The sequence below is a fragment of the Antennarius striatus genome, chromosome 18 (genome assembly GCF_040054535.1).
Source record: "Antennarius striatus isolate MH-2024 chromosome 18, ASM4005453v1, whole genome shotgun sequence".
NCBI lineage: Eukaryota > Metazoa > Chordata > Actinopteri > Lophiiformes > Antennariidae > Antennarius > Antennarius striatus.
Window position 1 is genome coordinate 12,355,334 of NC_090793.1, and position 25,406 is coordinate 12,380,739.

General features: G+C 39.3%; 1 protein-coding gene across 5 annotated transcripts in view; it reads left to right on the top strand.

Moving 5' to 3' along the window:
* mib1 (MIB E3 ubiquitin protein ligase 1) overlaps positions 1-25,406 on the top strand; it is a 49,077-nt gene that overhangs the window by 3,935 nt on the left and 19,736 nt on the right. For all 5 annotated transcript variants that reach the window (XM_068340037.1, XM_068340038.1, XM_068340042.1 and 2 more), the window contains exons 3-12: positions 1,325-1,454; positions 3,664-3,768; positions 4,641-4,707; positions 5,648-5,852; positions 6,140-6,323; positions 8,318-8,462; positions 8,569-8,702; positions 9,292-9,399; positions 9,512-9,709; positions 10,032-10,183. In XM_068340037.1, coding sequence (XP_068196138.1) covers positions 1,325-1,454; positions 3,664-3,768; positions 4,641-4,707; positions 5,648-5,852; positions 6,140-6,323; positions 8,318-8,462; positions 8,569-8,702; positions 9,292-9,399; positions 9,512-9,709; positions 10,032-10,183 — 1,428 coding nt within the window. The remainder of the gene's footprint in view (positions 1-1,324; positions 1,455-3,663; positions 3,769-4,640; positions 4,708-5,647; positions 5,853-6,139; positions 6,324-8,317; positions 8,463-8,568; positions 8,703-9,291; positions 9,400-9,511; positions 9,710-10,031; positions 10,184-25,406) is intronic.

A 25,406-nucleotide genomic window follows, 5' to 3' on the forward strand; every position in this document is an offset into this window, starting at 1 on the left:
CTCTGATAGACTGTTAAAAGCACTTTTGTGTCTCACACAAGTCCAGGATAACGGAACCGAGTGCACTTCCGGATGCCATCAGCCAATAGAATGTGCGTACGGTATCACGTGACTGCCTTCCAAAAATCCATGATGAATACAAAAGTTAAAATTTGACCTTGACTTGTTTTTTCAAGTTCAAGGTTATCATCTCATTTTCATCCCCTTTGCTGCCCCAGTAATGTGCTTTTTGTTTCATCTTTCTATCTGCAACGGTTGTGAAGATATTTGGTGGACGAATGGACAGACGAACACACAAACACTGACAATTACAATACATCACTGGGATGTAAAAAAAAAACTACGCCAAAAACCCAGGCTTTAATTTAAATTGAAGCCTAAATGGTCCTTTACTTTGACCATGTAGTTTACATACATCCTCATGAAATTCCAATGGTTGCATTTGACTGTTATCTGAATCTCTGTCAGTACTGGGATGAAGCTCCATACATTTCAGGCCCATTTCCGTCAAACACCAGAACATTTAGTCAATGAACACATGGCCCAACAGCTGGCAGTCTTTTCAACTGAATGCAGCATTTATTCCCCAGAGACAGCCATTGCATAATTCACAATGGGTGTTGGAGGACTCTGCTCCGTCAGTGTTTTGTTATACCACATAAGACTGTGTTGCTAACTGCTGAAGAGGGAGTGGTTAGAGGCCCCAAGACTTTTGGTTTGACCTGTGGTGTCCAGCTGCCATGTCCACAATAAAGGTTCACTTTGTTTGTTGATTACATCTCAGCTGAATGTTTTATAAGCAGTATTATATCCATTAGTAAGCATAATTGTGGATTTTATACAACTCTTGTCTTGCAAATGCATTTACATTTCAATTTCAATGGTTGTTGGATTTGTGATTTGCAATGTTTTCACATGATGCCTGCCTCTCTATGTTCTAACTGTATAAATATGGATTTCTTAACATTATATTGACAAAATTAGATTAGGAAAAGAAGAAGATTTGACTTTTTAAAGCATCTATGTCTCTTACAAGAGTGAATGGTGTCTGTGATAGGAGAAACTGAAAGCAAAAGTCACTACTGAGCTATAAACTGAGTAACGTATGAAGGAGGGATCTTTAATACCTTGCCTTCATCAACCGTCAGTGAGTCAATGCTGCAACAGTTTGCAATTATTGTCAAAGACGTCAAAGACTGAGGATAGACTGACCTCCCCTGCGTAGTCTGACAAAGTAAAGTGAGTAATTAAAGGTTAGCCTAAAATAATGACCAAAATTATTTCCATTTTTAACCCTTTTTTTTTGTTTTTTAAATCTGAACAGAGTGCTTTTGGAATCTCGCCGCAAATCAAAGAAAATCACAGCCAGAGGGATCTTCACTGGTGGCCGGGTGGTGAGGGGAGTTGACTGGCAGTGGGAAGACCAAGATGGAGGCAATGGAAGGAGAGGAAAAGTATGTTAATGGCAAAAGTAGAGCAAACTCAAGTTAATCTGGTGTTCACTCACCCTCAAGTCTGCCACTGAAGGAAATATGATCACTGTTATGGATTGGAATAAGAGTTAATAAAAATTCCAAGTTAAGGAAAGAAAAAAGAATACTTTCATTTGAAATTAACCAAACCAAATCAGGACTGGCTAATTGAACTTGTTTGTGTCATAAATATGTTTTATTCAAACAAGTACACAGACAGTCCAGTTCAATGCTTATGGCTGAATTACTTGAGACCTTATTGTCCGCATAGAGAAATTGTCTGTACATGCACAGTGCATGTGATATACATATTTCACAATAAGTAAATATCATCTTTCTGTCTCTATATTGTCAGCCACTGGTAGCAACTAAAATGTATATTTTTTGTAGCTTAATCTGCCATAAGTTAAAAGTAAAAGAATTAATAAAAGAGATATTTGAGAGAAAGAATTAATTTATTGTGTGATTAGTAAAGAATAGTGTACTACCCTAGATGTTGACTTCAGCAGTTAAATAGTGGAAATGTAGTCTTGAATCTTTTCTTATCTCATGTTGACAAGAATCAAAGAATATACTATTGAATTTTGTTATATTTACAATAAGTGCATTTGCATTGACAGTATCAAGTAAAATGCATATTTGGATTCAATATTTACTGAGGCTATAAACTGATTTTTTTGCTGCAGCCTTAAACACATTGTTTAAAAGTAAATGTAATATAATGTTGCTAGGGACTGCGTTTGTTTAGCCAATTTTATTTAGATTAATGCCTTAAATGTGCTGTAAAGCGCTTGTGTTTTGACTTTGGTCCAGACTCTATAGAGTATTGAATTTAGGAGTCCCTCCAGGCGATTTAAGACTTCATTTTGCTGTGTTATTTAAATGCCATATCTCATTACTGTTTTATGATGCTGTAAGCTGTATGCTCTTGCATGTCCTGCAGTTTCGATGTTCCATTAATTTAGCATGAATATTACCTCTTAAGGCCCATTAATCAATTATCTCTGTAACAGGCCTGAAAATAATTTAACGATTTCATTTCAGTATTTACTTAGGGCACCACTTTTAATTAAAGAATTCATTTACTCTGAAATGGCTCTTCTCCTGACACTTTTTTAATTTGATGGAAGTGTTGTGCTGCTTTAAATGGAGAGAGCATTGTCTCATGTTATAGACTGTACTTTATCTCCTAAGCTTGAATTGATTTTTCAGCCCTCCCATACCTCATTGCATATTTTTGTTTATTACACATAATTTTATTGGAAAATATACTCTAAAACTTCTGATCAACTAACTTCTGTCTGCATATTAGGTTGTCAAAATGAAACGACGCAAGGTCAGATTAAAATCAGTGCTGAGATTTTGTGGCAGATGTTTATTATTGGGGTTTTTTGGGGTTTTTTTAGGTTTTCATCAGCTCTTGGTAGCAAAAGTTAGAATAACAGATTTATAAATACTGTAAATGTGTAGTAAAAGACATTCATTTGTAAGTACTGTATTTGTATTTTTATTCATTAGAGGAATTCTGAAAAAAGGTATTCAGTACTGATACCGGAACAAGTTTTTTGTGAATTGTTTCCTATGTCAGTCTGGAACCAATGTGGACAGATATAAAGAATGTTTGGTTAAATGTATTTTGGATGGCAGTTAGAGTGAAGTGAAAAAGTTTTTCTGGTTGATTGTAATGTATTTTGTATCAACTTGAACTTGACTTTGAACTTTTAATTTACTTGTAACGTGGAAATATAAAAGGGTAAATAAGGAGAACAAACCCATTTTTGAATATAGTCCATGAGTGTGTTCTCATGATGATTTGATTAGATTTGATTTGAATCAATAGAAATGGCTTTCCAGAATGTGCTACTATATGTGTCATTGTCTTTTGAGCTAAGCATTGAATATTCGGTGTTGCTCTTGGGTTTCTATTTGGTCTTTCAACCTTAACTCTGGCCGTCATTTGGTGTCAAAATATCACTGCTGATTCTAATTAATTTTATTTTCTTCGTTGTAATCAAGAGGAAAATCACCTTTTTAAACCCATTAATTACCCAATTCCTTTCAATATATGGACATAATAAATTTGCATGTATAGAAATGAAATAATAACGAATAAATTTCTAATAAAAAATTTGTACGATCTGTGGTCATACTGTTGTTTTGATTTTGTTCTTTTCTAATTCTGCCTCCACAGGTGACTGAGATCCAGGACTGGAGTGCGGCCAGTCCTCACAGTGCTGCCTATGTGTTGTGGGACAATGGAGCCAAGAACCTGTACAGAGTTGGTTTTGAGGGAATGGTGAGCAAACCTCCAGCCTGACCCAACATGCCTTATTCACTCACACCCACACACAAAGTCTCACAAAAGATCAGCTGTCGGGTGGCTTTTGTGTCGACCAAGGACTGGGAGCTTTTCTATAGCTTTGATGGCTTGTGGGAGCCACATAGCCAGAATGAGTAAAGTGCCATTGTACAAGCAACTGGAGGGTATCTGCATGACAAAGGCAAGCTGCTCCTTCTGCTTACTGGAGCATTCGTGAAGAGGGAGGTCAAATTTAGTGGGGTGGGATGTTCTCTGGTTCTCAGCCACAAACTTCTCAAATGAAACACATCCTTCTCTTCAAAAAGGCCAACGGCAAATCTCTGTAATTGTATTATGTTAATGGGAAGGTTGATGACATCTGCTGCTGGATTAAGTCTACCATGCATTATTAAGTAAACAGATCCTAACAGAAGCAAAAGGACTACAGATTTAATGTCCAAAAGCAGCATTGGAGACATAATATTTGTTCTTTTTTGCATTGTCCTTGACACACAAGGTATTGCAATATCTAGAGTGGTTTGCTGGCTGGACAGACTTTTAGTGTTATGTGCAGGGACTTATTCTATGCCTGACTTTAGTGTTCCATCATTTAGGATCAATGTTTGCTCTAACTCACTATTATGCCTGGTACTATAAAGAGACTATGCCTGAGTCATCACAAATTATATGATGCATTCTGTCTGAAACATTACAGTTTTTGTTGTCCTGGCTAGGTCCAAGGGCACTGATGATGTTGGGTTTTTCAACAGACTAAACAAATCTGCCTTCAATTGTGTCTAGCTAGTTTTTGTCTTTTTTAGTGGGATTAACTCACAGTTATATAACCCCTTCCCTCTTTTCTCTTCCAGTCGGATCTAAAATGTGTCCAGGATGCTAAAGGAGGCTCATTTTACCGAGACCACTGTCCTGTTTTAGGTAAGCAAGCCCCTGATGTCTCACCACTGTTAGTATTGCACCAATTCTCCCCTATCATTTTGGTGCAGTGAATTCAAGGGCATTTGTGTAGTTTCAATTGTAGTTGGTTTTGTTTGGTCACTAGATGGCAGCACTACATAATAACCTGACATCCCAATCCAGATAGTCTCTAGTCATGCAGTAAGAATATTCCAAGACTTCAGGAGATGAATTGTCTCTCTGCATTCAACATCACAGCAGATGTCCTTCTTTAGGTTTGATAATGCCATCATTTCAAGATTGCTGTACTGATGATATGTAATCCATGAAATAATTCTTTTGTTTTTTGCTTTTTTTATATACCAATGTGCCACCACATAATTAACATGTTTTTTATGTTCTATTATCTATTTAAAGTTTCATGACAATTTGGTGTTGGACAAATTGTCCATAATGTTCAGTGTAGACCTGTCCTTACCGAGGACATGCTGGTCACTTTCTCTGCCAGCCTGCTATTTTAAAAACTCTTTTGGAACCCATGTGTGAAAAGAATGTATATCATTGCAATCGAGTGGGTTTATTGATGATGTTCCACGGTGTTACTGCTTTGTGTTTTTTTCTGTTAGCCTATGTACTGTATAACTCTCCATGCTTTCATTTATATTATGAATACATCAAAATATGATATGGAATTAAAACCAGCATAAAAAGTCAACATGATGGATGAGTACCACTGCCCTTCTTCCTGTAGTCTGTGCTGAGTCGCCAAGTCACACCTAAACGAACTGGAGTATTTCCAGTGGGTGAAAACAGGGCAGCTCTAAATATACAGACCAGAAATTATTCTTTAACAAGTTGATAAATAAAAATCTTTCCATCCTTAAATGCTGTACAGGGCATGATTTTTAACATATAAGTTTTAATTGCTTTTAAGAGACCTTATGTTACCTTTATCTTCCAGGTGAGCAGAATGGCAACAGAAATCCTGGTGGCCTCCAGATTGGAGACCTGGTCAACATTGACTTAGACCTTGAGATCGTTCAGTCTCTTCAACACGGTCATGGCGGGTGGACTGATGGGATGTTCGAAACGCTCACCACCACTGGAACAGTATGTGGCATCGATGAAGATCATGATATCGTTGTTCAGTACCCCAGTGGAAATAGGTAAGTCCATAGATGGACTGAGTAAGATTAAAGATCCTAACTATCTGATGAAAAAGTGTTAGTAATACTTAAGAGATGAGATTCATAAAAATGTGCAAATAAGATATCTCACCACTCTGTATAACACTGATCATTGGTACAGTATTGAAACAATATTCTTTATATATATTTTTCAAATTTCATTTTTCTCTGCAAACTCTGCTCAGAATCTTGGCCTGGTGTCATCCTTTATTAACTGCAATACGGTTTTTTTTGAGTTGTTACAATTCAGTTGCCATTATCCACAGATGGACATTCAACCCAGCAGTACTGACAAAGGCCAACGTAGTGCGCAGTGGTGAAGTAGCAGCTGGTGCAGAGGGGGGCAGCTCTCAGTTCCTGGTGGGAGACCTGGTTCAGATTTGCTACGACATCGACCGCATCAAGCTGCTACAGAGAGGCCATGGCGAATGGGCTGAGGCGATGCTGCCTGTAAGGATCTGAGAGATGATCACATTCATTTATGAAGAATTCATGACCTTTTACACATTTTATTTGTTGTAAATTGAGTTTTACTGCAGCATCTATCTATATAATGTTCAGTAGCTGTATTTCAACAGAATGATGGCAGTTATGATCGATGTAAAGTAAATGTTGAGATGGAAAGTTTCATTGCAAAAAACTGCTGTTCTGTCACTTAATGGTAATTACTGAAGATCTGAGAAAATCTTTGACTTGTCACTCACTCACTCACTCACACACACACACACACACACACACACACACACACACACACACACACACCTGAGCAAGTTTTCAGGCTGTGTCAAAAACATACTGTAATAACTGTTTATCAGAGCTGTTAAAGCAATTTTATTCAACATTTGAGCCTCTAAAAGAAGAAATGGCTGCATTCATGGGGTTGTGCAATGTACGCATTCCATTTCACATCACTTCGAGACAATCAGTTCTATAATTACACCCAAGGCGCATTATGGTTTATTGTGATGTTGTCATTTTGATATGGCCAAGTTATGTAATATCTTCTAATTACTCGATTCTAGAAACCTCAAAGCATTTGCAGTCATGTGTTTATCACCACAATTTTATAAGGTACAGCGCCCTCGTTACTTGCGGTTAATGCGTTCCAGGAACCATACGCGAATAACGAATTATGCGATATAGTGACAAACTGTCTTATTATTTACAGTAATTTAAACGTTTATGAACCCTCCCAATACTGATATTAAACCACCTTCTATCTGTATTATCTATTCCCACACTTTTATTGACTGTTTAAAGCTCTGTGTCTCATGGAAGTGCATTGCGTTCCAAGACTCACGGAACGTAGCGCACTTCCAGATGCTGTCAGCCAAAAGAATGCACGTACGTTATCACGTTACTCCCTACCAAAAATCTGTGATGAGTTGAAGTCGCAAGTATTGATGCGTGAGGGCACACTGTATTAGCAAAAACGCACTTTGTCCACAGTGGTTGATCTGGAACTGTGAAACATTTAGATATAATTGATTTTCTTTCAATATTCTATGTAATTCATTTGCACGACTGAAGCTGAAATTCCTTGGATACTTATTGGTGCATGTACTATGGATGTACCGCTCTCCTATGCTGTACTGTGCCTGTGGCCCCTTCAAATATCTGCTATATTTAAAATCACAACTTCCTGTTCTTGGATCAAGCTCTACATTTTTCAAGCTCTACATTTTTTTTGAAGAAACGTCTTCACATATGTCTTAATATCAAGTTTCCTCCCATCAAGCCAGTGTGTGGCTGTGTCACTTGTTATTTCCTTTTATTCATCATTTATTTCAACATTACGTTATTGTTTAGTTCTTGATTTATTTCAGCCCAATATGCCCGAATTTATATAATGTCAGTCTACTCCAATATGCCTCTTGTCCCTGCCAAAAAACCCCTCCAACCTTACCATCCAAAAGCTAATGAGGCTTAATATCCTGAGATGGGTTGTAGCTTTGATCACTCACCATGGCTGTTTGGCACCCACCGCTGCTTCTACTGCAGCACTTGCCATTATTGATGGCAACCTCCAAGATGGACCCAGATCCTGCTCAGCAGTCTTAAAATGCTATTTCACATATAGCCACGGCTGAGATGATATGATTCAAAATTGGAGAGCCTTTTACTACTTCCTGTCTGCAATAATAAAAAATAGCTTCGCCAGTAGGAACTTTTATACATCATCTTTCTCATGCAAGTGCTTGTCCTCTGAATAATGAGGATTCTGCCAAAATCTGTAATATAAATTTCATAAAGCCACTAGCTTTGTTGCTGCTATATGTGGGACAATCACCTTGCTGTGATAGCATAGTCATCTTTTAATGCTTGCCCTACCCCATATCTTTAAACAATTTCTTTCCACCTTCGCCATGTCTTCTACACAGAAGACATGGCAAAGAAAACAATCTGAAGCGTACTAAAAAGTTTGTTGTGACATTATTCAACAGACCCTCGGCAAAGTGGGCCGTGTGCAGCAGATCTACTCTGACAGTGACCTGAAGGTTGAAGTTTGTGGAACTTCTTGGACATACAATCCTGCTGCTGTTACTAAAATTGCACCGTCTGGCTCTGCTGTCAGTAATGCATCGGGAGGTATGTGTGACCATGCTGTACTGACACAAAGAGAGTGTAGTTTTAGCTCTTAGTCCTGTTGCCCTCTTCTTTTGAACTTTCAAATGTTTTGTCTCTTTTTGGCCAGAACGTCTCTCTCAGTTGTTGAAAAAACTATTTGAGACACAAGAGTCCGGAGACATCAATGAGGAGCTGGTCAAGGCAGCAGCTAATGGAGATCTTGCCAAGGTGGAGGACATCCTCAAGAGACCAGATGTGGATGTAAGTTTTTGCTTTTTTTTAGATGAGTTTTTAATTAAGTAATTTGTAAGTAACTTGATTCACACATGAAATTAAGTTATGGATATTCCAAGTGGTTGCAGATTGGGCCCAGGGATAGGCTTCAGATTAGGGAAAGGTTAACACGACTGATTAAGACAGGACAGAAGTCTGTGTCCTGTATATTTTATAGGAACTTGGTATGTCAAGTCAGTAATGCTGTACACTAAGAGCAAAAGAATGAATGACTGTGCATGTGTGTGTCAATGGTTAAGGCTGGCAAGATGCCCTACTGCCTTTCAGTGGAATTATATGCTTAAAGCTGTGCAGATTGAGCTTGGCCAAGTGATCAGCTTGCCAAGACAAGAGATGTCTCATGACTCCCAAAGGAGTCCACATTAATATTTATGCTCCCAGTTTTTGCAGTGCTGCAGTTGGTGATGAAACATGCACACCCATCCGCTCATGTACAAATGCACAAAAATGTTTAATCTCATTTTCAGCAGTTTGTTAGCCCCCAAGTAAAAAGCTAAGATGTACACCGAAACATAAAACATTAGATTGAAATGTGATGACAACTTTCTGTTGACAGGTGAACGGGCAGTGTGCAGGACACACTGCTATGCAGGCAGCCAGTCAAAATGGTCATGTGGATGTACTGAAACTGCTCCTGAAACACAACGTGGATCTGGAAGCTGAGGTTCAAATAATTAAATTGTCAATTTCTGGGGTTTTTTTTGAAGCTGCATTAAATAAATAAGACATTCACTCAGTCATAACGCTGAGTCATGTGGGTGTGTTGCTGTATTCAGGACAAGGATGGAGACCGGGCGGTGCACCACGCAGCCTTCGGTGATGAGGGCTCTGTCATTGAGGTGCTGCAGAGGGGCGGTGCTGACTTGAACGCCAGAAACAAGAGAAGGCAGACTCCATTACACATAGCTGTCAACAAAGGCCACTTGCAGGTGGTCAAAACACTGCTTGACTTTGGCTGTCACCCCAGTCTTCAGGTATTTTATTATAATGACTCATTTATCTACTTGGAAATGAAGAAACTAGCAAATACAGGAAACAGATTTTAATACTTAGATTCTAATATTTCAAGGTAATCAGACGTTGAATCCAGAGTACCAGGACTCCACAAGCCCTTTTTTTCGGATGTTGTTGTTGATGTTGTAAATGTGATGGAAGGTGTGAAGTCTGCTATATTAACATGTCCGAAAAAAATAAACTAAATAAACTAAAAATAAACTCCTGTTTTAGGTTTGAATCAAATAAGTGTAAGTGTAGATTTTGTAAGAAAAAATAAGTAAACCAAGGTTTCCCCAATAGGATTCAGAAGGGGACACACCCCTTCATGATGCCATAAGCAAGAAGAGAGATGATATGCTGTCAGTTCTGTTGGAATCTGGTGCTGATGTCACCATCACTAACAACAACGGATTCAATGCCTTGCATCACGCTGCCCTTCGAGGAAACCCCAGGTATGACACACTCTTCTATTCCTATGATCTGTCATGTGTGTTCGATGTCTGTAACTAGTGTATGTTCAACTGTAATCTGAGAAAATAGTATCCTAGGACTTGGAGTAACAGTCTTCTGAATAATCCTTGAGTATATGTAGATTTACTGAATCATGTTACATAAAAAACTTTGTCTATTAGTACTAATCACTCACTGCATTCATAAATGAAAAATGTGATGTGCTTATGGAATTTGTTAAAGGGTTTACTGTGTAGTCTTACTAACTATCAACATTGAGACTCTTACTATACTCATATTGAATGTTGCTTCTTCAGAGATATAAAAAATAAAATAAAACAACCTCCCCCACTCAGGTTAAATATCGAGAAATGAGGATGAAATCAGCTCCTAATAGTATGTAAATAATAAGACCAAATCCAGAAATAAAAACCCAAACACTCTAAACACACAAACACAAAATGTACAACTGGCTGTGTGTGTGACAGTCATACCTCACATACTTTATTTAGCTTATTGAGATTTGAGAACAGAATAATAGTTAATTAATTTTGTTCCGAATATCAATCTCTGCAGAGCTGAAATGGCTTAAACAAAACATTTCAGAGCATTATTATCAAGTCATGTCAATGAATGAAAATAAGAATTAAGACTGCTTGGCTTTTATGTTCTGCTTCTTAACACCCAGAGGACAGAGGCACTGGCAGAATTACTTTTCTGTTACTACTAATCCATTGCTTTATCATCCTCTGTTGGAATGAAAGATTTGTGCTCTCTATTTACATGTCTAGATGATAAACAGACAAGCTCCAATCACTGACAGACAATCTGAATAAGTCATTGCTGAATTTATTTTTAGAAAAATATATGAAACATATTGATAAAGATCGCAGATTAGTCTGCTTTGAGTAAGAATTTAGTGTAGGTGTGGTTGATGCTTTCCATTTTAAATGCTCTTTGTGAAGAAATTCTAAAACTGAAGAATTAGGGGGACCACATGATGTGGATATTAGAAACTCTTGCATTGATTCCACTTAAAAATTAAAATATAATTTCAAGCGTTAAAACCTAACAGAACTTTATTTCTAGTACCTCTCTTATCTAATTTTATCCGGCAATAGTTTGCTCTTTTTGTGTGTGTATGTGTGTGAGGAGGAATACTCATCAGTAACAATAAAGTGTACTCTGCGATTTCAATTTAGTTTGATATTGATAGAAGTTTGAAGAGGGCGTATAGGGTTTAGCCATTTCCCCTCTAGATAAATATAAAGATAAAATAAAAATTGTCTTATTTGTGTAGCCAGTAGCTCTTAAAGTTCATTTGATGCTGTTTTTACAGTTAAGCTGTTCTGTCGCTGCATTGTGAACAGAGGATGTCCTGAAACAGCTGCTCTGTGTATGGCATTGGTTTGACTTGTCTTTAGCCACAGGTATTTATGGCATTAACAGGTTGCTGCACCACTATGGAGCAGTTTTATTCATGTGTTTTATCCATGAGCATTTCAAAAAGGCCCAGCAAGACAGCTGTTTTTATATGGGAGATTTTCCTATGCTTCTCAAGATGATGGGCATCAACAGCCTTAGTATTTTAGACTGAAAAGGAGAGGTGAGCTGCTCTTCCTGTTCTGAGCACTTTCAGTGTGTATGTGCATGTTTAGCACATAAGTTATGCTGTCACAGGCTAGATGTTGTTCCTTTTCACTTGCATTTGTTCCCCTGGCTTGTAGACAAATAGAATTCAGGTCACATCTGTCGAACACCTGCCACCTGCTACAGGATCAGCCAGACCCAGACCTCTCACCTCTGGCTCTTTTTTTTAAAAAAAACATTTTTATTTTAAAGGCAGCGTTAGTTTCCTGTGTTGAACACAGCAATGCACTTAACATAAAAGAAAAACCATGTAAAATTCACAAAGGGTTGAATATGAAATAATTTTGTTAGAGTTAAATAAAATATAAATTATATTATATAAATATCAGCAATTAATCAGTTTTTTATTAGTAATAGCAGAAGTTCTTTTGAACTTTCAAGAAGAAAATAAAGTGCTTCCGAAAATTATTGTAGGAAATGTGTAGTGATGGGATGCAAATAATATGAAATGAATGAACTGAAATAAAAAGTCAGAACAGTAGCAAAACTAGATGAAAATTCATCACATAAAAGTGTAAAGTGAGTATAATATGATCTTGTTCATTTTTGTTTCTTTTTGAGTAAATCTGACTTGCCTCCTCTCTTTATGCAGGTTCTGCCTGAATTAATGAACCCTGTAATTCTCTAATTAAATGTAATTACATAGATGTAGATTTATCTGATTAATTAATGGATTGATACTCAATCTTATCATTCCCAATATATGATAGAAATAAATAAAAATTACACAGCTACATTTTTTATAATACATTTTGTATTTTGTTTTACTCAAGAGTCATATATTTTAATTTTATTGTATGAAAATTATACAAAGGGCATGTATTAGTGAAATCAGTCCAGCATAATGTGAACATTGACAACTTAACCTTTCTGAATGTTCTACTATTTCTACTGTGGTATACTGTGAAACTGTGCATTGTACACATATGTAAACCAAGATTCAGAATATAAAGGAGCAGTGGTTTTCTGTAAGACTCATTGATTAAGTCATGAAAAAGTGCTTGAGTACACAATTTCCTGTAGTGCAGTTGTTGTGTGTGTATGTGTGTGTGTGTTTGTGCTCGTGCTCGCGCGTGTGTGCGCCAGCGCTGCCTTGCTTGCTGCAGTCCACGCTCTGTCCCCTTGCCTTCAGAGAAACGAAGATATATGTCACCATCTCCAGCCTGCCCATTTACTTTTATTTCACACTTGAGCTCCTGCAATATCAGAAAGCTTGTCCACAAGTCCTCAAGCCCTCGGAAATCTCTCCCTTGGTTGAAGTGAAAGTAGCTTGTCTGCGATGTTTTTTAGTGGAGAGGCAGTTGTTATGATTGAGTGTTCAAGTGTAATTTCTACTGTAAATCATATTCCTGCAAAGAATCTTCTATGACTCTCTTGAAGAAGTTCTTGAAAATGATCTGAAGCCCTCTGGTTGAACGATAGCATGAAACCTCTACATTGTGTGTGTGTGTGTGTGTGTGTGTGTGTGTGTGTGTGTGTGTGTGTGTGTGTGTGTGTGTGTGTGTGTGTGCGCGCGCGCGCGTATGCATGCATGCGTGTGTGTGTGCGTGTCTTGGGTTGGGTCATTAGGTAGAGTATTTCATTGTCATTAATATTTTTGTCATTATTTTTAATATTGTTATTTCTAATGACTAATTAAGGAATAAAAACACAACTTTAATTCTATGAAATTATTCTTTAAAACTATAAAAAGTTTGTCTTTCAAAGTAAATGAAATAATCACAAATGCTGCTTATTGCAAAGAAATCAGGAGGCCAAAAAAAAGACCTTTAAAAAATATCTCATTGTGAATGGCATAATCAGAAGAAAAAAATGCAGAAGCTTTTTACACTATTTTCCTGCAATGACGTTATCATAGCAGATTTAATAATTAACAAAATGATAACATTACAAATCTATATGGATCTAAAGCAGTTAATACAACTATAAGCACAGTTAAGCCAGTGGAGTTGGGAGCAGAACTTGGGGTGTAACTCCGTCAGCAGACACAGTGTGGTTGCTGCCAGTCAGGGAGATGGAAACAAAAGTAAAAAGGAAATCTGATTTTATGATCAGCTTTTAAATGGAAACTCTATTGGTATTTCACTTTTGCCATCCATATATTGCTATATTTTTTTGAATGGCAATTATTCACTAAAGCATATATTGCTCTTTAATAGATGGACGCTAGGCAAACAAGGTCGATGTGTTTTCTCCTTTAGCAGACATTTTATACAACATTTTCATAGGTATCTATCCTCATGGAAAAATTATTGTTTTATGCAAAGTGGTCACATTTACTATTTCTTCTTTCCTCTTCGTTTTTGTGTTGGTGACTCCTGTTGTGTTTTTTTGTCAAGCAGTCCAAGAGTAATAGAGACACCCACCTGGGAATTCTACCTTCATTTCAGTAACATCGGTAAAATCAAATGTTCATGGTGACATTATAACCATCACATTTTATACTGTGGTAGACCGTGAAACTGATAACCGCTGGAACCCCAGTGTTAAGTAATTTATATTATGTGTTGTGGTGTCTTGAGAGTGTGAGCTGGTCGCTCAGTGGTAGAGAGAAAATTGAGGAAGACAGAGGAAAGCACCCCACGTATGACAGATGAAATCTTTCAACTCAGGGTCCCAAATACAGAAAGAAATCAAATCTACCAACAGGGGTTCAGGGTTTACTGTACTTCACCTCATTCATTACTTTCACACACATAAGCTCCACTACAGAGTCAAAAGGCATCTCCTTGTAAATTACACGTCATACGTTTTACAATTACCAGTAAATTGCAAGTGCTGTCACACTCGGTATTAACATCTTCTGGAGAGGACTTTCTTTGACATTTACATTGTGCGTGTGTATGGGGGGGGGGCTGTATTTACTGCAGGCCCAGAACCTGTTTTATCTCTGTCTTTTCCTCGGGCTGCTAGACACCAGCAGCCATGACAATGCTGTAAACCCCTACCCCACCCCACCCCGAAAAAAAAAAACATTAGCCCATGATTCAAATGGCTCCCATACAAGCCCTGTAGTGAAAATGTGTACCTTTTTACTCGATTTCCATGTGGGAGTCACCTCACCTGAGGACCCACAGGGGCTCTGAAGTAATACACACAGAAATGCAGACAACTATGATGTCAGTACAAAAACAGAATAAAAACATGATGGTAGTCTAGTAGTAATCACAATTGAATAGTAAATGGCATTTTGGAGCCTATGGAGAAAAATTGACAAAGTGTGTTGAATGATAACATTTGAAGAGATCATCGCTATGTTCACATCTTTTTTTAATTTCATACACAGGAAAAAAGACTATCGTAAACGAGTAACAAAATAGATTTGATCGTGATTGTTCCAAAAGGAAAGCACTTTTTCATTCCGTAGAAGAATGTTTTGTGTGGTGGTTTATTTCTTGAACTTAGACCAAGTCAGCTTGACACAGCATTAGATGCCAAATAAGGAAGACAAAAAGAAATGGAGAGAATAGAAAAGGAGGACGGTTAAGAGAAGTGTGAAGGGAGTTTTGATCTGCCTGCTTGTTCTGCAGTAATAGTGACTGACTGTGTAAGACTGTAATTGTTTCCGAGCGGTCTGCTCCTGTGATTTGTGCATTCAGCTCCTGCCCTGTAGAGCATCTGGCTCACATCTACCCACCAGTTTGTCTAACATCACTGCAGGAGGCTTCAAGGGTAGGAGGCCAAAGACATTTGAGTGTGTTTTTTTTGTGGTTTTGTGTATATTTATTGCACACCTACTAAACACCAAAATTTTAGCAATTTTTTATTTCTGGCACTTCTGTCACTGTTTTTCTTCTCTAGATCTATTTAACAATGCTATAGTGAACCTCACTTGCTGCATTAGCTGTCTCTTTTATTTAGGGTTTTTTTTTTTACCCATTCCTAGTCTGATAAGTAACTATTAGCATCCAGTCAGTTTGGAGAAGTCTTAGGAAGACAGCCGCACATTCTCACACAGACATTTGAGTGCTGTGCTTCGGAAATAGCACAGGCAGCATGTCTAACCCCCACCCTCTGCTATTTTTGAAACAGCCATTGATAGTGTGGTCAGAATATCAATTCTGTTAGAGACAGAGAGGTAACACTCACTCAGGAAAATGGACCATACCAAAGTTTAGAACCTGAGATTGGTAGCTTTATTAGTCAAAAATGACACAAGTTAAGCAATGAACATGACAATCGCTGAACAGTCCAGATGTTGTTTGCAGATGAAAGCCATAAACCAGTCATCATCAAGAAGTGGCCGGCTGTCATTTCAGTGTTCATGTTGAAGGCATCGCGGCATAAGGAGCTCCTGTAGTCATCAAAGCATAGCTACAGCTGGTTGAAGGGGACCAAATCCATTCAAGAGGTGATTTGGTTCCATTTTACCAGCTTTAGCAAAGCATTGTGGAATCACTCGTTCAGAGACAGACATGTGAACTGCTGTGAAATGAATCGTCTCAAAGGCTTTACTGCACTTAAGGTTTGTCCAAAAAGAACTAGAGCATCATTGAACACTGAAAGACAGTATTACATCCTAACATCTTATTATCTCCTAGTTGTGGCTCATCACACGCGTCTCCCCATAGGTGGAACCGCACTCTTCTATTTTCTCCTGTCTATATGCCTCTAACCCTCTGTGTCACACAGGTACACAGGTACACACACATATTTAACACTCTACATGTACTACCTCACCAATAATACATAATACATAGGTGAACTTGATCAACCTTACTTATTCCCTCCTTTGCAGACTCCCAGTTAGCCTACCCGTCCTACTTGCTATCTGTATGCAGTTTATGCTTGCCCCATCCCAGAAAGTAAGAAACATTTTTCCCTGAGAAAAGAATAATAGTAACCTGTAGCAGTGCACTTGAGTCAAATGTCCAAGAGTCATGAAGCAATTACAAGCTCTGACAAATGGGCCCTGCTGCAAGCTCACTGCCACTGCAGCCACTGAGATGGCCAGTAGACAAATGCAGACAAATATCCACATACACAAGCTCACTCCTGTTTGTACAGCAGCACTTGTGGGTGTTAAGTCACAACATTAATTTATACCAAATAGATAATTCCTGAAGACTAATTTGTAGTGTAGAAGATAAGTTTTGAATGTTGACTGACTCTAGATTATTTTACAGTTGTCTTTACACTTCATGACATGCAATTATATGTTAAACTAGTGGGAACCCGTGGAAATTCCACGATAAAACAATATCAGACTCCGTTTGTTTTTTGTTTCTTTCTTCGCCATCACAAGAAAACAAACCGCTGTATCTGATGAAGCCGTAACGGCTCCGTGTGTGTGGAACGGATGAACACGAAGACGAAGGCAGGTTCGGCGTTACGGTCCGGCCATCCAGGTAGACAGCGGCTTCACCGGTCCTGGTGAATAAAGCATCATTGTTCCCCACATGACAACGTGAGGTCCGTCACAATCAAAGAATATAAACCGCTATGTATGACGAAGCCATGACGGCTCCATAAGTGAGAGACATGGACAAATGTGAAGACCGGAGCTAACTCGGGTAGTGGCCCGAACATCCAGGTAGACGCCGGAAGCGTGACAGCGTGAGCTTTTCAAGTGAGCTTATTCAAATATATAGGTGGGGACATACTAGAAATCCATCACTTTGCTTGTACAAAAAAGATCACGGTGGAATTTAAAATTAATTTGTAAGCTGCATAAATCATCACTGCCATGAGAGCAACATTAAATATTTTTCACTTGCACAATATTGATTCTATTTCTCTTTTTTATATCACTGTTGCAGTATGTATGTGTGCTACTGAACAGTAGTTAAAGAGATATTTATATGTTGTGCATTTGCTAAAATTTCTATAATCAGCAGTCATGATTATTAGTCTTTTCAGCATTGCTGTCACTGAGGTCACTGAGGATCTCAATGGCCAGCAACAGCAGAGTGGCATATGACTGCGTATATAGATAAGATGGAGGTCAACTTAAGACCAGCTTAATATGGCACACCAGATGCAGGGCTATTTGTAACATACAGTATATATGAGTATTCATGCTTGCTCATTGACACACACTCTGTCTCAGTCACTGAGAGTCAGGTGGTCAGTCTGCTCACCTCATCTAAGAGCCATAACAGGGCAAAAGCAAGGGGGATGACAGGCTCATTTGATAATGTCAGCATCTGCTGTGTTTGTCACTCAGACAGCAGGTCAAAGCTATTGAGGGTCTGGGAGAAACTCACAGTGCAAGCCATGCAATCCTACACACACCTCTGATGTCTTGACAGAAAAGCTAGCTCGGTTGTTGGCGCTCCATGCACATGCATCTCAATTGTGGGGGGAAAATGAAACCCAAAATTTCAGCATTATCCTGCATTCTCAGTAAATACTCAGATTGATCGGTAGATTGAGCAATAGAGCTACTATTATCTATCTGTCTATGTCTATCTGTATCTGTCTATCTATTTATCTGTCTGACTATCGGGTTATATATCTGATCTGATATATGCTAATTCAGATATATATGTGTGTGGTTGTGTGTATGTTGTTTTTTTGTTTTACATCTGGGATGAAGTGTTCCTTTCTCTTGTGTATTTTACTGTTTTTCCATGTTCATGTATTTTAAATCAATTCTAAATCCATTTCATAGTGATTAAAAATCATCTGTCCATCATATTCTTAACTTCCTAAACAACACATCCAACTTAAAAATTAAATGTAATGACACAATATATTATTATTTATGTACAACAATTATACTTACAAATTGTTAGTGTTGGTATCAGAGGTTTCATCTCAGTTATTTCTTACATTTAAGGAGAAGGGAGTAGGTCAGCTCAATTATTCATTTCTGAATAAAAGTTGTGTATTTTCTGAGAAAAGAGCTCATTCACTTTTTCATGCTTCAAATTTTCAAAAGATGTCGGCAGGGATGCACGTAGGAATATTTTAAGTAAATAAAAAGTTTTTATCAAGAAGCACTCCATAAGTGCATTTACTTATGTAGTCAAATACCATTATTGACTGTTTTAGCGCAGTTTTTAAACCAATTTGTCAAACAGTAATGGCAGGCTTCTTTTAATGTTTTTTATTCTATGTTTATTATTTAAGTAACATGCTTTTTAACTCACTGGCAGCCAATGATATCTATAGCTGTCAGTTATGTTTTTTAACAGGGACGGCTGGTGGATGAACCTTGTCAGTGAAAATCAGGCTTCTAATCATGCAATTTAGCTTAATGACAACTGATCCAATTACTAAACAGATGATAGCAAATCAGAGGAAGACAGAAAAGTTTTGGCACCTTGTGCAACAAACTTGGCGTATGTCAGCACTTAACTGAATACAGCATCGTTCAGAACAAAGCATCTTGCGATCGGTCGAGAACAGAAAGAAAACACTGATAAAACAGCAGCGTTAAACCTGTGCTCAAACAGGTGCAAACATCTATTTTCAGTCACAGGCCAGAGAGGTCAAAATAGGTGAAAGTGCTAGATATGAATAGCTCGCCATGCAAACTGCCCCCCACCTCCCCCTTCGCTTCATTGCTCTTGGTTCTTCTGTCCATATTCTGTTGCCGCTTTTGTTTGAAATAGTCAACAATTGGAATCAGCTGACGGGCCATAGTCGTCTCTGATCCTGCATTGTCACTTTTTGATGGTCTAATCTTACTTCCATGCAGCGTAGCAAAGCATTTGGCAAGCATAGCAAACATGAACAATGAGAGCAGGAATCAGGGGAAGGGAGGGAAGCCTGGGGCAACCAGTTAGATGTGTGGTGGGGGTGTGGATAAGGGCAACAGAGTAAAGGGGAGTGCTGTCATAGTTGAACAAACATGGTTTTTAACACAGGAGCCATATGATAAAACTGCTGATAGGAAGAAAAATAAACTTTTTAAAATGTGAAAAGATAAACTTTCAAATTCATCAGTAAACATCAAATCATTATTTTGGACAGAAATTTATCGACTGGGCTGATATTTTACTTTAACAGGTAAAGTAATTATTAAAACCAATTTCCCATCATAGGTTTTGCTGCTGCCACAAGCTTGTGGCAGCAGTAGCAGCCTCCTGATTCTGCCTCCTCAGCAATTATGGCCCTTTTTTTCACTTGCAGTTTAAAAGAATATAAAACAAGCAACAGTGGTAGAGGTTTGGTCCTTTTCACATTAGTTTATTTTCTCCTTGAGCCACTTTGGGCGTACTGATTATGGTATTAATGGTCAGGAGCAGCTCCAGCATACCGCTCACCGCCTACCAAAGGGTGCACTAAGTTGCTGGCTGAAAGGAGCCCCTGTTCATATGGCAATGTCACAAGACGGCTGCTCACAGTTAGTGTAGGTGTTTAAAGTAGTCTACTAAACTCTCACTAGTGACAGAGTAAGCTAAAAATATATCAAGTTATACTAACTAACGTTACACAACTGTCTAATGAATCATTAGCATCTTGTGGATGAGAGATTTTTATTGGTTAAGTCAGCCTGTTTGAAAAAGAAGCAAGTTCCCTACAGTGATCATTGCTGCAGTGTGACTGCCCAGAGACAGTACAGCTAATGTATGAGTCTAGCCACTCGAGTCATACACTCCTCTATTTTTCTCCCCCCCCCCACTCATTTTCCCTCTCTCTGGATATACTTTGCCTGCATGTTTTTCTCACACAAGGATCACAGTCTTAATGATCTGTAAACAGAAACATATCCTCAGAAACCGCTGTCCAAATTTTTTTCACAGAATGAGGGATCTCACCTCACCAAGAATACATACTTCTTTACATTCCATAGCTATCATATGTTCATATGGGTACATAAAGAAGTATGTACACCAAGGAGGTAATCTTAGGTATGAAATATTCTCACCTTTTACCAAGGTCAGGAAGTTATGAGCAGTATATTTTTCCTCACGGTTCTTTCTCCCAAGTATGGTAATCTGCACCGTAAGGTGACTTTGATTGTAAATTCAGTTCAACACTGAAGGCTTGCCTTTGGTTGCCATGTAAGGCTGAACAGCCAGTTCCTCCGCCCCTGAACACAACAGAAGTCTTGCAGTCCATACCATAGTCAACTGTCCGAGTGACCCCGCTGTCCTCCAGACAACAAGGAGAAACCAGGAGGATCGGGGTGGAATATACTTCTCTGTTTAATGGCAGTTACTTGGTAGACTTTTTCATCAACCCAGGAAAAAAGCTGTAGAGGTCAATTTGGATGGTGTGGATGAAACCCTCAGCAAGGAAGGGAAGAGTTTTCTCCTTGAAATAAAGTCCATATGAAAGGTGCCTCTGTATGCACCTTGTCTTGAATGATGATCATTTGCTATATCCAGGGAGCAGGGGTGTACCTATAAGCTGAATTATCCTGCTGATATACTACACATATTCACATCTCTCCTCCCACTTCTCTTTCTGACCATCTCCCTCACCACCACCTTGGTGTTTTTTTCACCCCCCACTTTCTGTAGTCTTTCTCTTTTCCTGCCTCCCACTAATCAGTGTGTACCCCTCTCTTGACTATTTTATGTCAGCAATGTCCCCAGTGGCTAACTGGAGGGTTTGCCGATGTGTGAAAGCAAGGGTGATCCAAGTGGAACAGGAAGCAATTGTGAGCAGGATTTGGGCTTTAGGCACAAGGGCAGGCCATAGGTCACATGAAGGCGCTAATGCTCACTCAGCAGTTGTGGATTGGTTCTGCCTATTTATCCCCCACCACCGTACCTTGTTCTTTCTCTACGTACAGTATTTTTATGGTCATTAAACCTCACCTGTCCACAGTGAAACCAGATGCTCTGGTGCAGTGGGGGTGGAACAATCAATAACCATTTGCATGATGGCGAGAATTGCTCAGTAACTCTCTAATGAATGTTTACCCCAGACCATCACATTCCACAAGTCAACATTGCCTCCAACCACACTATGCTAGTGACCAGGCTCAGTACTGACACAATTGGTGTACAGCTAAAATTTGATGTGAGAAAACAAGTTTAGATTGGACTTTAAAGTCTCTCTGGCAGTTGAATAAATTTTTTTTTTTTTTAAATGATGCAACATTTTCACACTGGAGGAGTTTGGAATAGTGGTGACAAAATTTTGAACTAGAGTGACAGTTGGTGGATGAACATAGTTCTAAAGGTGTGACGTTCTGTTTAGGAAATGTCACAGCCACCCGAGAGCGTGACCTAAGAGGGGAGTGGGTGGCAGGGGGAAATTCCTTCCTAAATGGAGGTTGGGGAACATGAACCAGGAAATTACCCCGGTGCTTGTTGTGTCTGTAGTGGTTTTTGTGATAGCACTGCAGTACTGTATTCCCTGCATGCCCTGCCTAGCCTGTGCCAGTGTGTTACAAAGAGAAAGGGAGAGGAAACTGGGTTACTACCCTAATTGCTGTGGGTTCAGCCGGTGACACACATATACTTAGCCAACCATTGCTCTCTAATATTCCCTACTGCCCATCATCACCCCCCACATCTGTTAATACACTCCTCACAGCTTTGCCCTGTCAATCCTTTTTCTCCCTATTCAGAATTCCAACCTATTAATGGTCATTATTTTGATGCTTTTGTCATTCCACCCCAATCAGCCAACCTTGGGCTTAAAAGTGCGACATGTTCTCAAACTTACCTCCCATCAATTAAAAATGGCAATGACCTCCCCCGCCCCACAGCTAAATTGATCTGGTTAGACTATCAAGAAACAATAAAAATACATTTAAAAAAGGCAAAAAAAATGAAAAAGTAGAATTTTAAAGTCCCAGTCGTAACAGTATCCTTTGTCGTGGTGATAAAAACATCTTGGAGGGTATCGGACGCAAAGGATAAATTGTGGATAAGGGAATGTCTCGCCACACCATTGCGGGTCTGAGTTAACAAGTCCATCATTAGATAGCGGCAGAGCTGCAACCATGAAGCCTAATGAGCCAAAGAGCTCTGCTGCTGCAGCATGTCCGGCCAGTGCCAGGAACACAAGAGAGAGAGCAAGACAAGAGGGAGGGAGGGAGAAAGAACAAGATGAGAGAGATGGAGTGGAGGGTACAAAAAGCAGTGCTAAAATCCATGTGGGCCATAGCAAGTCCCCATCCTTCCTTTACCCTGTCCACATTCTCCAACATCCTCTTCTTCTCCATACTTTTTTCTTTTGTAAAGCCTTTATTTCTCCCTTTCTTTTAAGACAAGAGGAACAGAAAAAAAGCCCAAAGGTGTTCTCTGGTTAAGTTCTTGCCCACTGGTGTTGCTGCTGCATTCCACTCCCCCTTTCGATTACGCGACTTCCAGCCAAACCATGCGGTTAATAACTGATCGCATCCGAAGAAGAGAGGGAAGAGACAGGACAGGAGACGTCAAGGCCCATCAGGGCTAAAGTCCGTCCAAAAGCGGCGGAAGAGCATATATTACCTGTCAGATCAGTTTCTTATCTGAGCTGCTCCTCCTCTCTTCCCCTCCTCTCCTCCTCTTCCCATAGTGAGGAAAGCCATAATGACCTAGAGAGCGCTCCAGCTGCTGCAGCCATCGTGTGTGTCGGGTGCACGCCTGACTCGCTGAATCAGCTTCTATGATTGGGGGGAGGAGGGGTGGTGATGGGCGGGTCGAGTGCCAGAGTCAGGGAGAGGAGGAGGAGGAGAGGCAAGAACGCGAGCACACACTCACATACACACAGACATATTCCCATACAAACACAAGTCATACCTTTAGAAAAGGAAGACGTAGAGCTGATATGAAGAGCTGCTGTTTGGGGGGAAAAAAAGGATGCAGATAGAGAAGGAGGGGTTGAAAAAATCTGCAGCACTCTCCATCATGTGCATTCTGAGGGAGAGAGCTGGAAGGATGTCCTGGTCTAGAGGATGCAGAATTGTCCTCCCACCCTCCTTTTCTTATTCCATCGACACACACAGCCTCTGAGCGTTATCCTGCTCCTGAAATACACTTTTATTATTCAGGAGAACTTTACACAGCAGCTTAGAACAGGGACCTATGTGCTAAAGGATTCCTGTGCTTTTAATAGTCCCCTGCAATCCATGCAGATTTTTAACCATTGTCAGGAACACTGAACCTGAAATAACCATCTTGCACGTTCATGAAAGTGCGTTACAAAGGTCTGCATTTGAGATCAAGTCAAGATGCACATGTATTTTGGAGGGCAGAGAGCATAAGAAGAACACAGTAACGGCAAATTAGGGAAAAAGGTGCTGGAGCCAGTGACTTCCTGCCCCACAGCATATAGGGTAAAGCCGAACGGTTAGTACTATCTGAGAAGCCAAGCATTTGAAACATGCCTCTACCCCTGTTGCCGGGCTGCTCATGTGTCTTGTCTCACCACCTCCCTTACCATATTTAGTCAAGCAGTGCAAAAAATATTTTGAGCTCCACTCCACTCCACTCCACTGCTCTTCTCCTTGCCCCCCTCCATATTCTCCCTCAGCAAATGTTGGCTACAAGTTCCGGGAAGCCACCCCTACGGCACCCTGCCTATCAATTCCGCTGGCCAGGAAGGAAGATAGAAGTGTTTAGCCAGCTAGCCCGATACCATTTTTCATGCTATTTTTAGTAGGTCCAAATAAAGTGGTATCTCGTGTTTCTACTTTTTCAACAACTCCACCACCTCCTCTGATAACACCGCTTCACTTTTTGTGTCCTTTTAACCCCCACCCCTCACACGGCGTCATTATTCTTTTTATGGCTAAATGTCCGTATATGCAGGTCTTCACTCAGAACAACTGCAGCCTGTGGAAATGAAGAGGAGAGTAGGGGTTAATATGTAAGCAGAGATCAGGTGATAAAATGCTGATAATCTTGTTTTCCCTTTGGTTAAATTAAAGAATTTAGGTATTTATGCAGCTTCTTGTAAATACAGGGAGAGAAGTAGCAGTCTCACCTCTGAAGAAAAAGTTTGGTCTTCTTTGTCTCCTTTTTGAGCTCTCATTAATTTTCAAATGTCTTTTTCAAGGTTTCCCAAGGTGCGGCCACTGAAGAATCTGCTTAATTAGTTGGTCTCATTATGGGACACATTATACAGTATAGAAACAATGTCCTGTGTGCCCTCCTCTCTTTTTCACCATCTCCTCATATACCTCAATACCAACCACTAGTTCTCTTATTTACCTTCAAATCCATTTAGCTGCAAAATACTTTGGTTTTAGAAGCACATTTTTTTGCTCTTTCAGGGGCTGATATTGAAACCAGAGTGTGGCATTTAATTTGTGATGAATGAGATTGTGAAAGCTCACAAACTCCCTTGATATAAAGTGGGCATTTGTCAAAATATTTTCACAAGCTAGAAAAATGTCATGCAATTATCTGGCCATTGCTTTGTTAAGCCATTTAACAAGCTGGTCATCCTACCCTCACTCTCTATTATAAATAAAGTCTTTCTGATGGTGGAGTTAATTCTGCATAGGTCCAAGTGTGCAATTTAATTAATGTATTGTCACTACAATGTATAGCTTGTTGATTGCATTAGCTTCACGGCTGTTACGTGAATTGACCATTTGCAAGTTAAAATCCAACCTAAGTCCAGAATTTCAGCTACATCAATGGCATTTGTGAACATCCAGCTGTTACTACTTTGTTGGCACACACACACACACACACACACACACACACACACACACACACACACACACACACACAC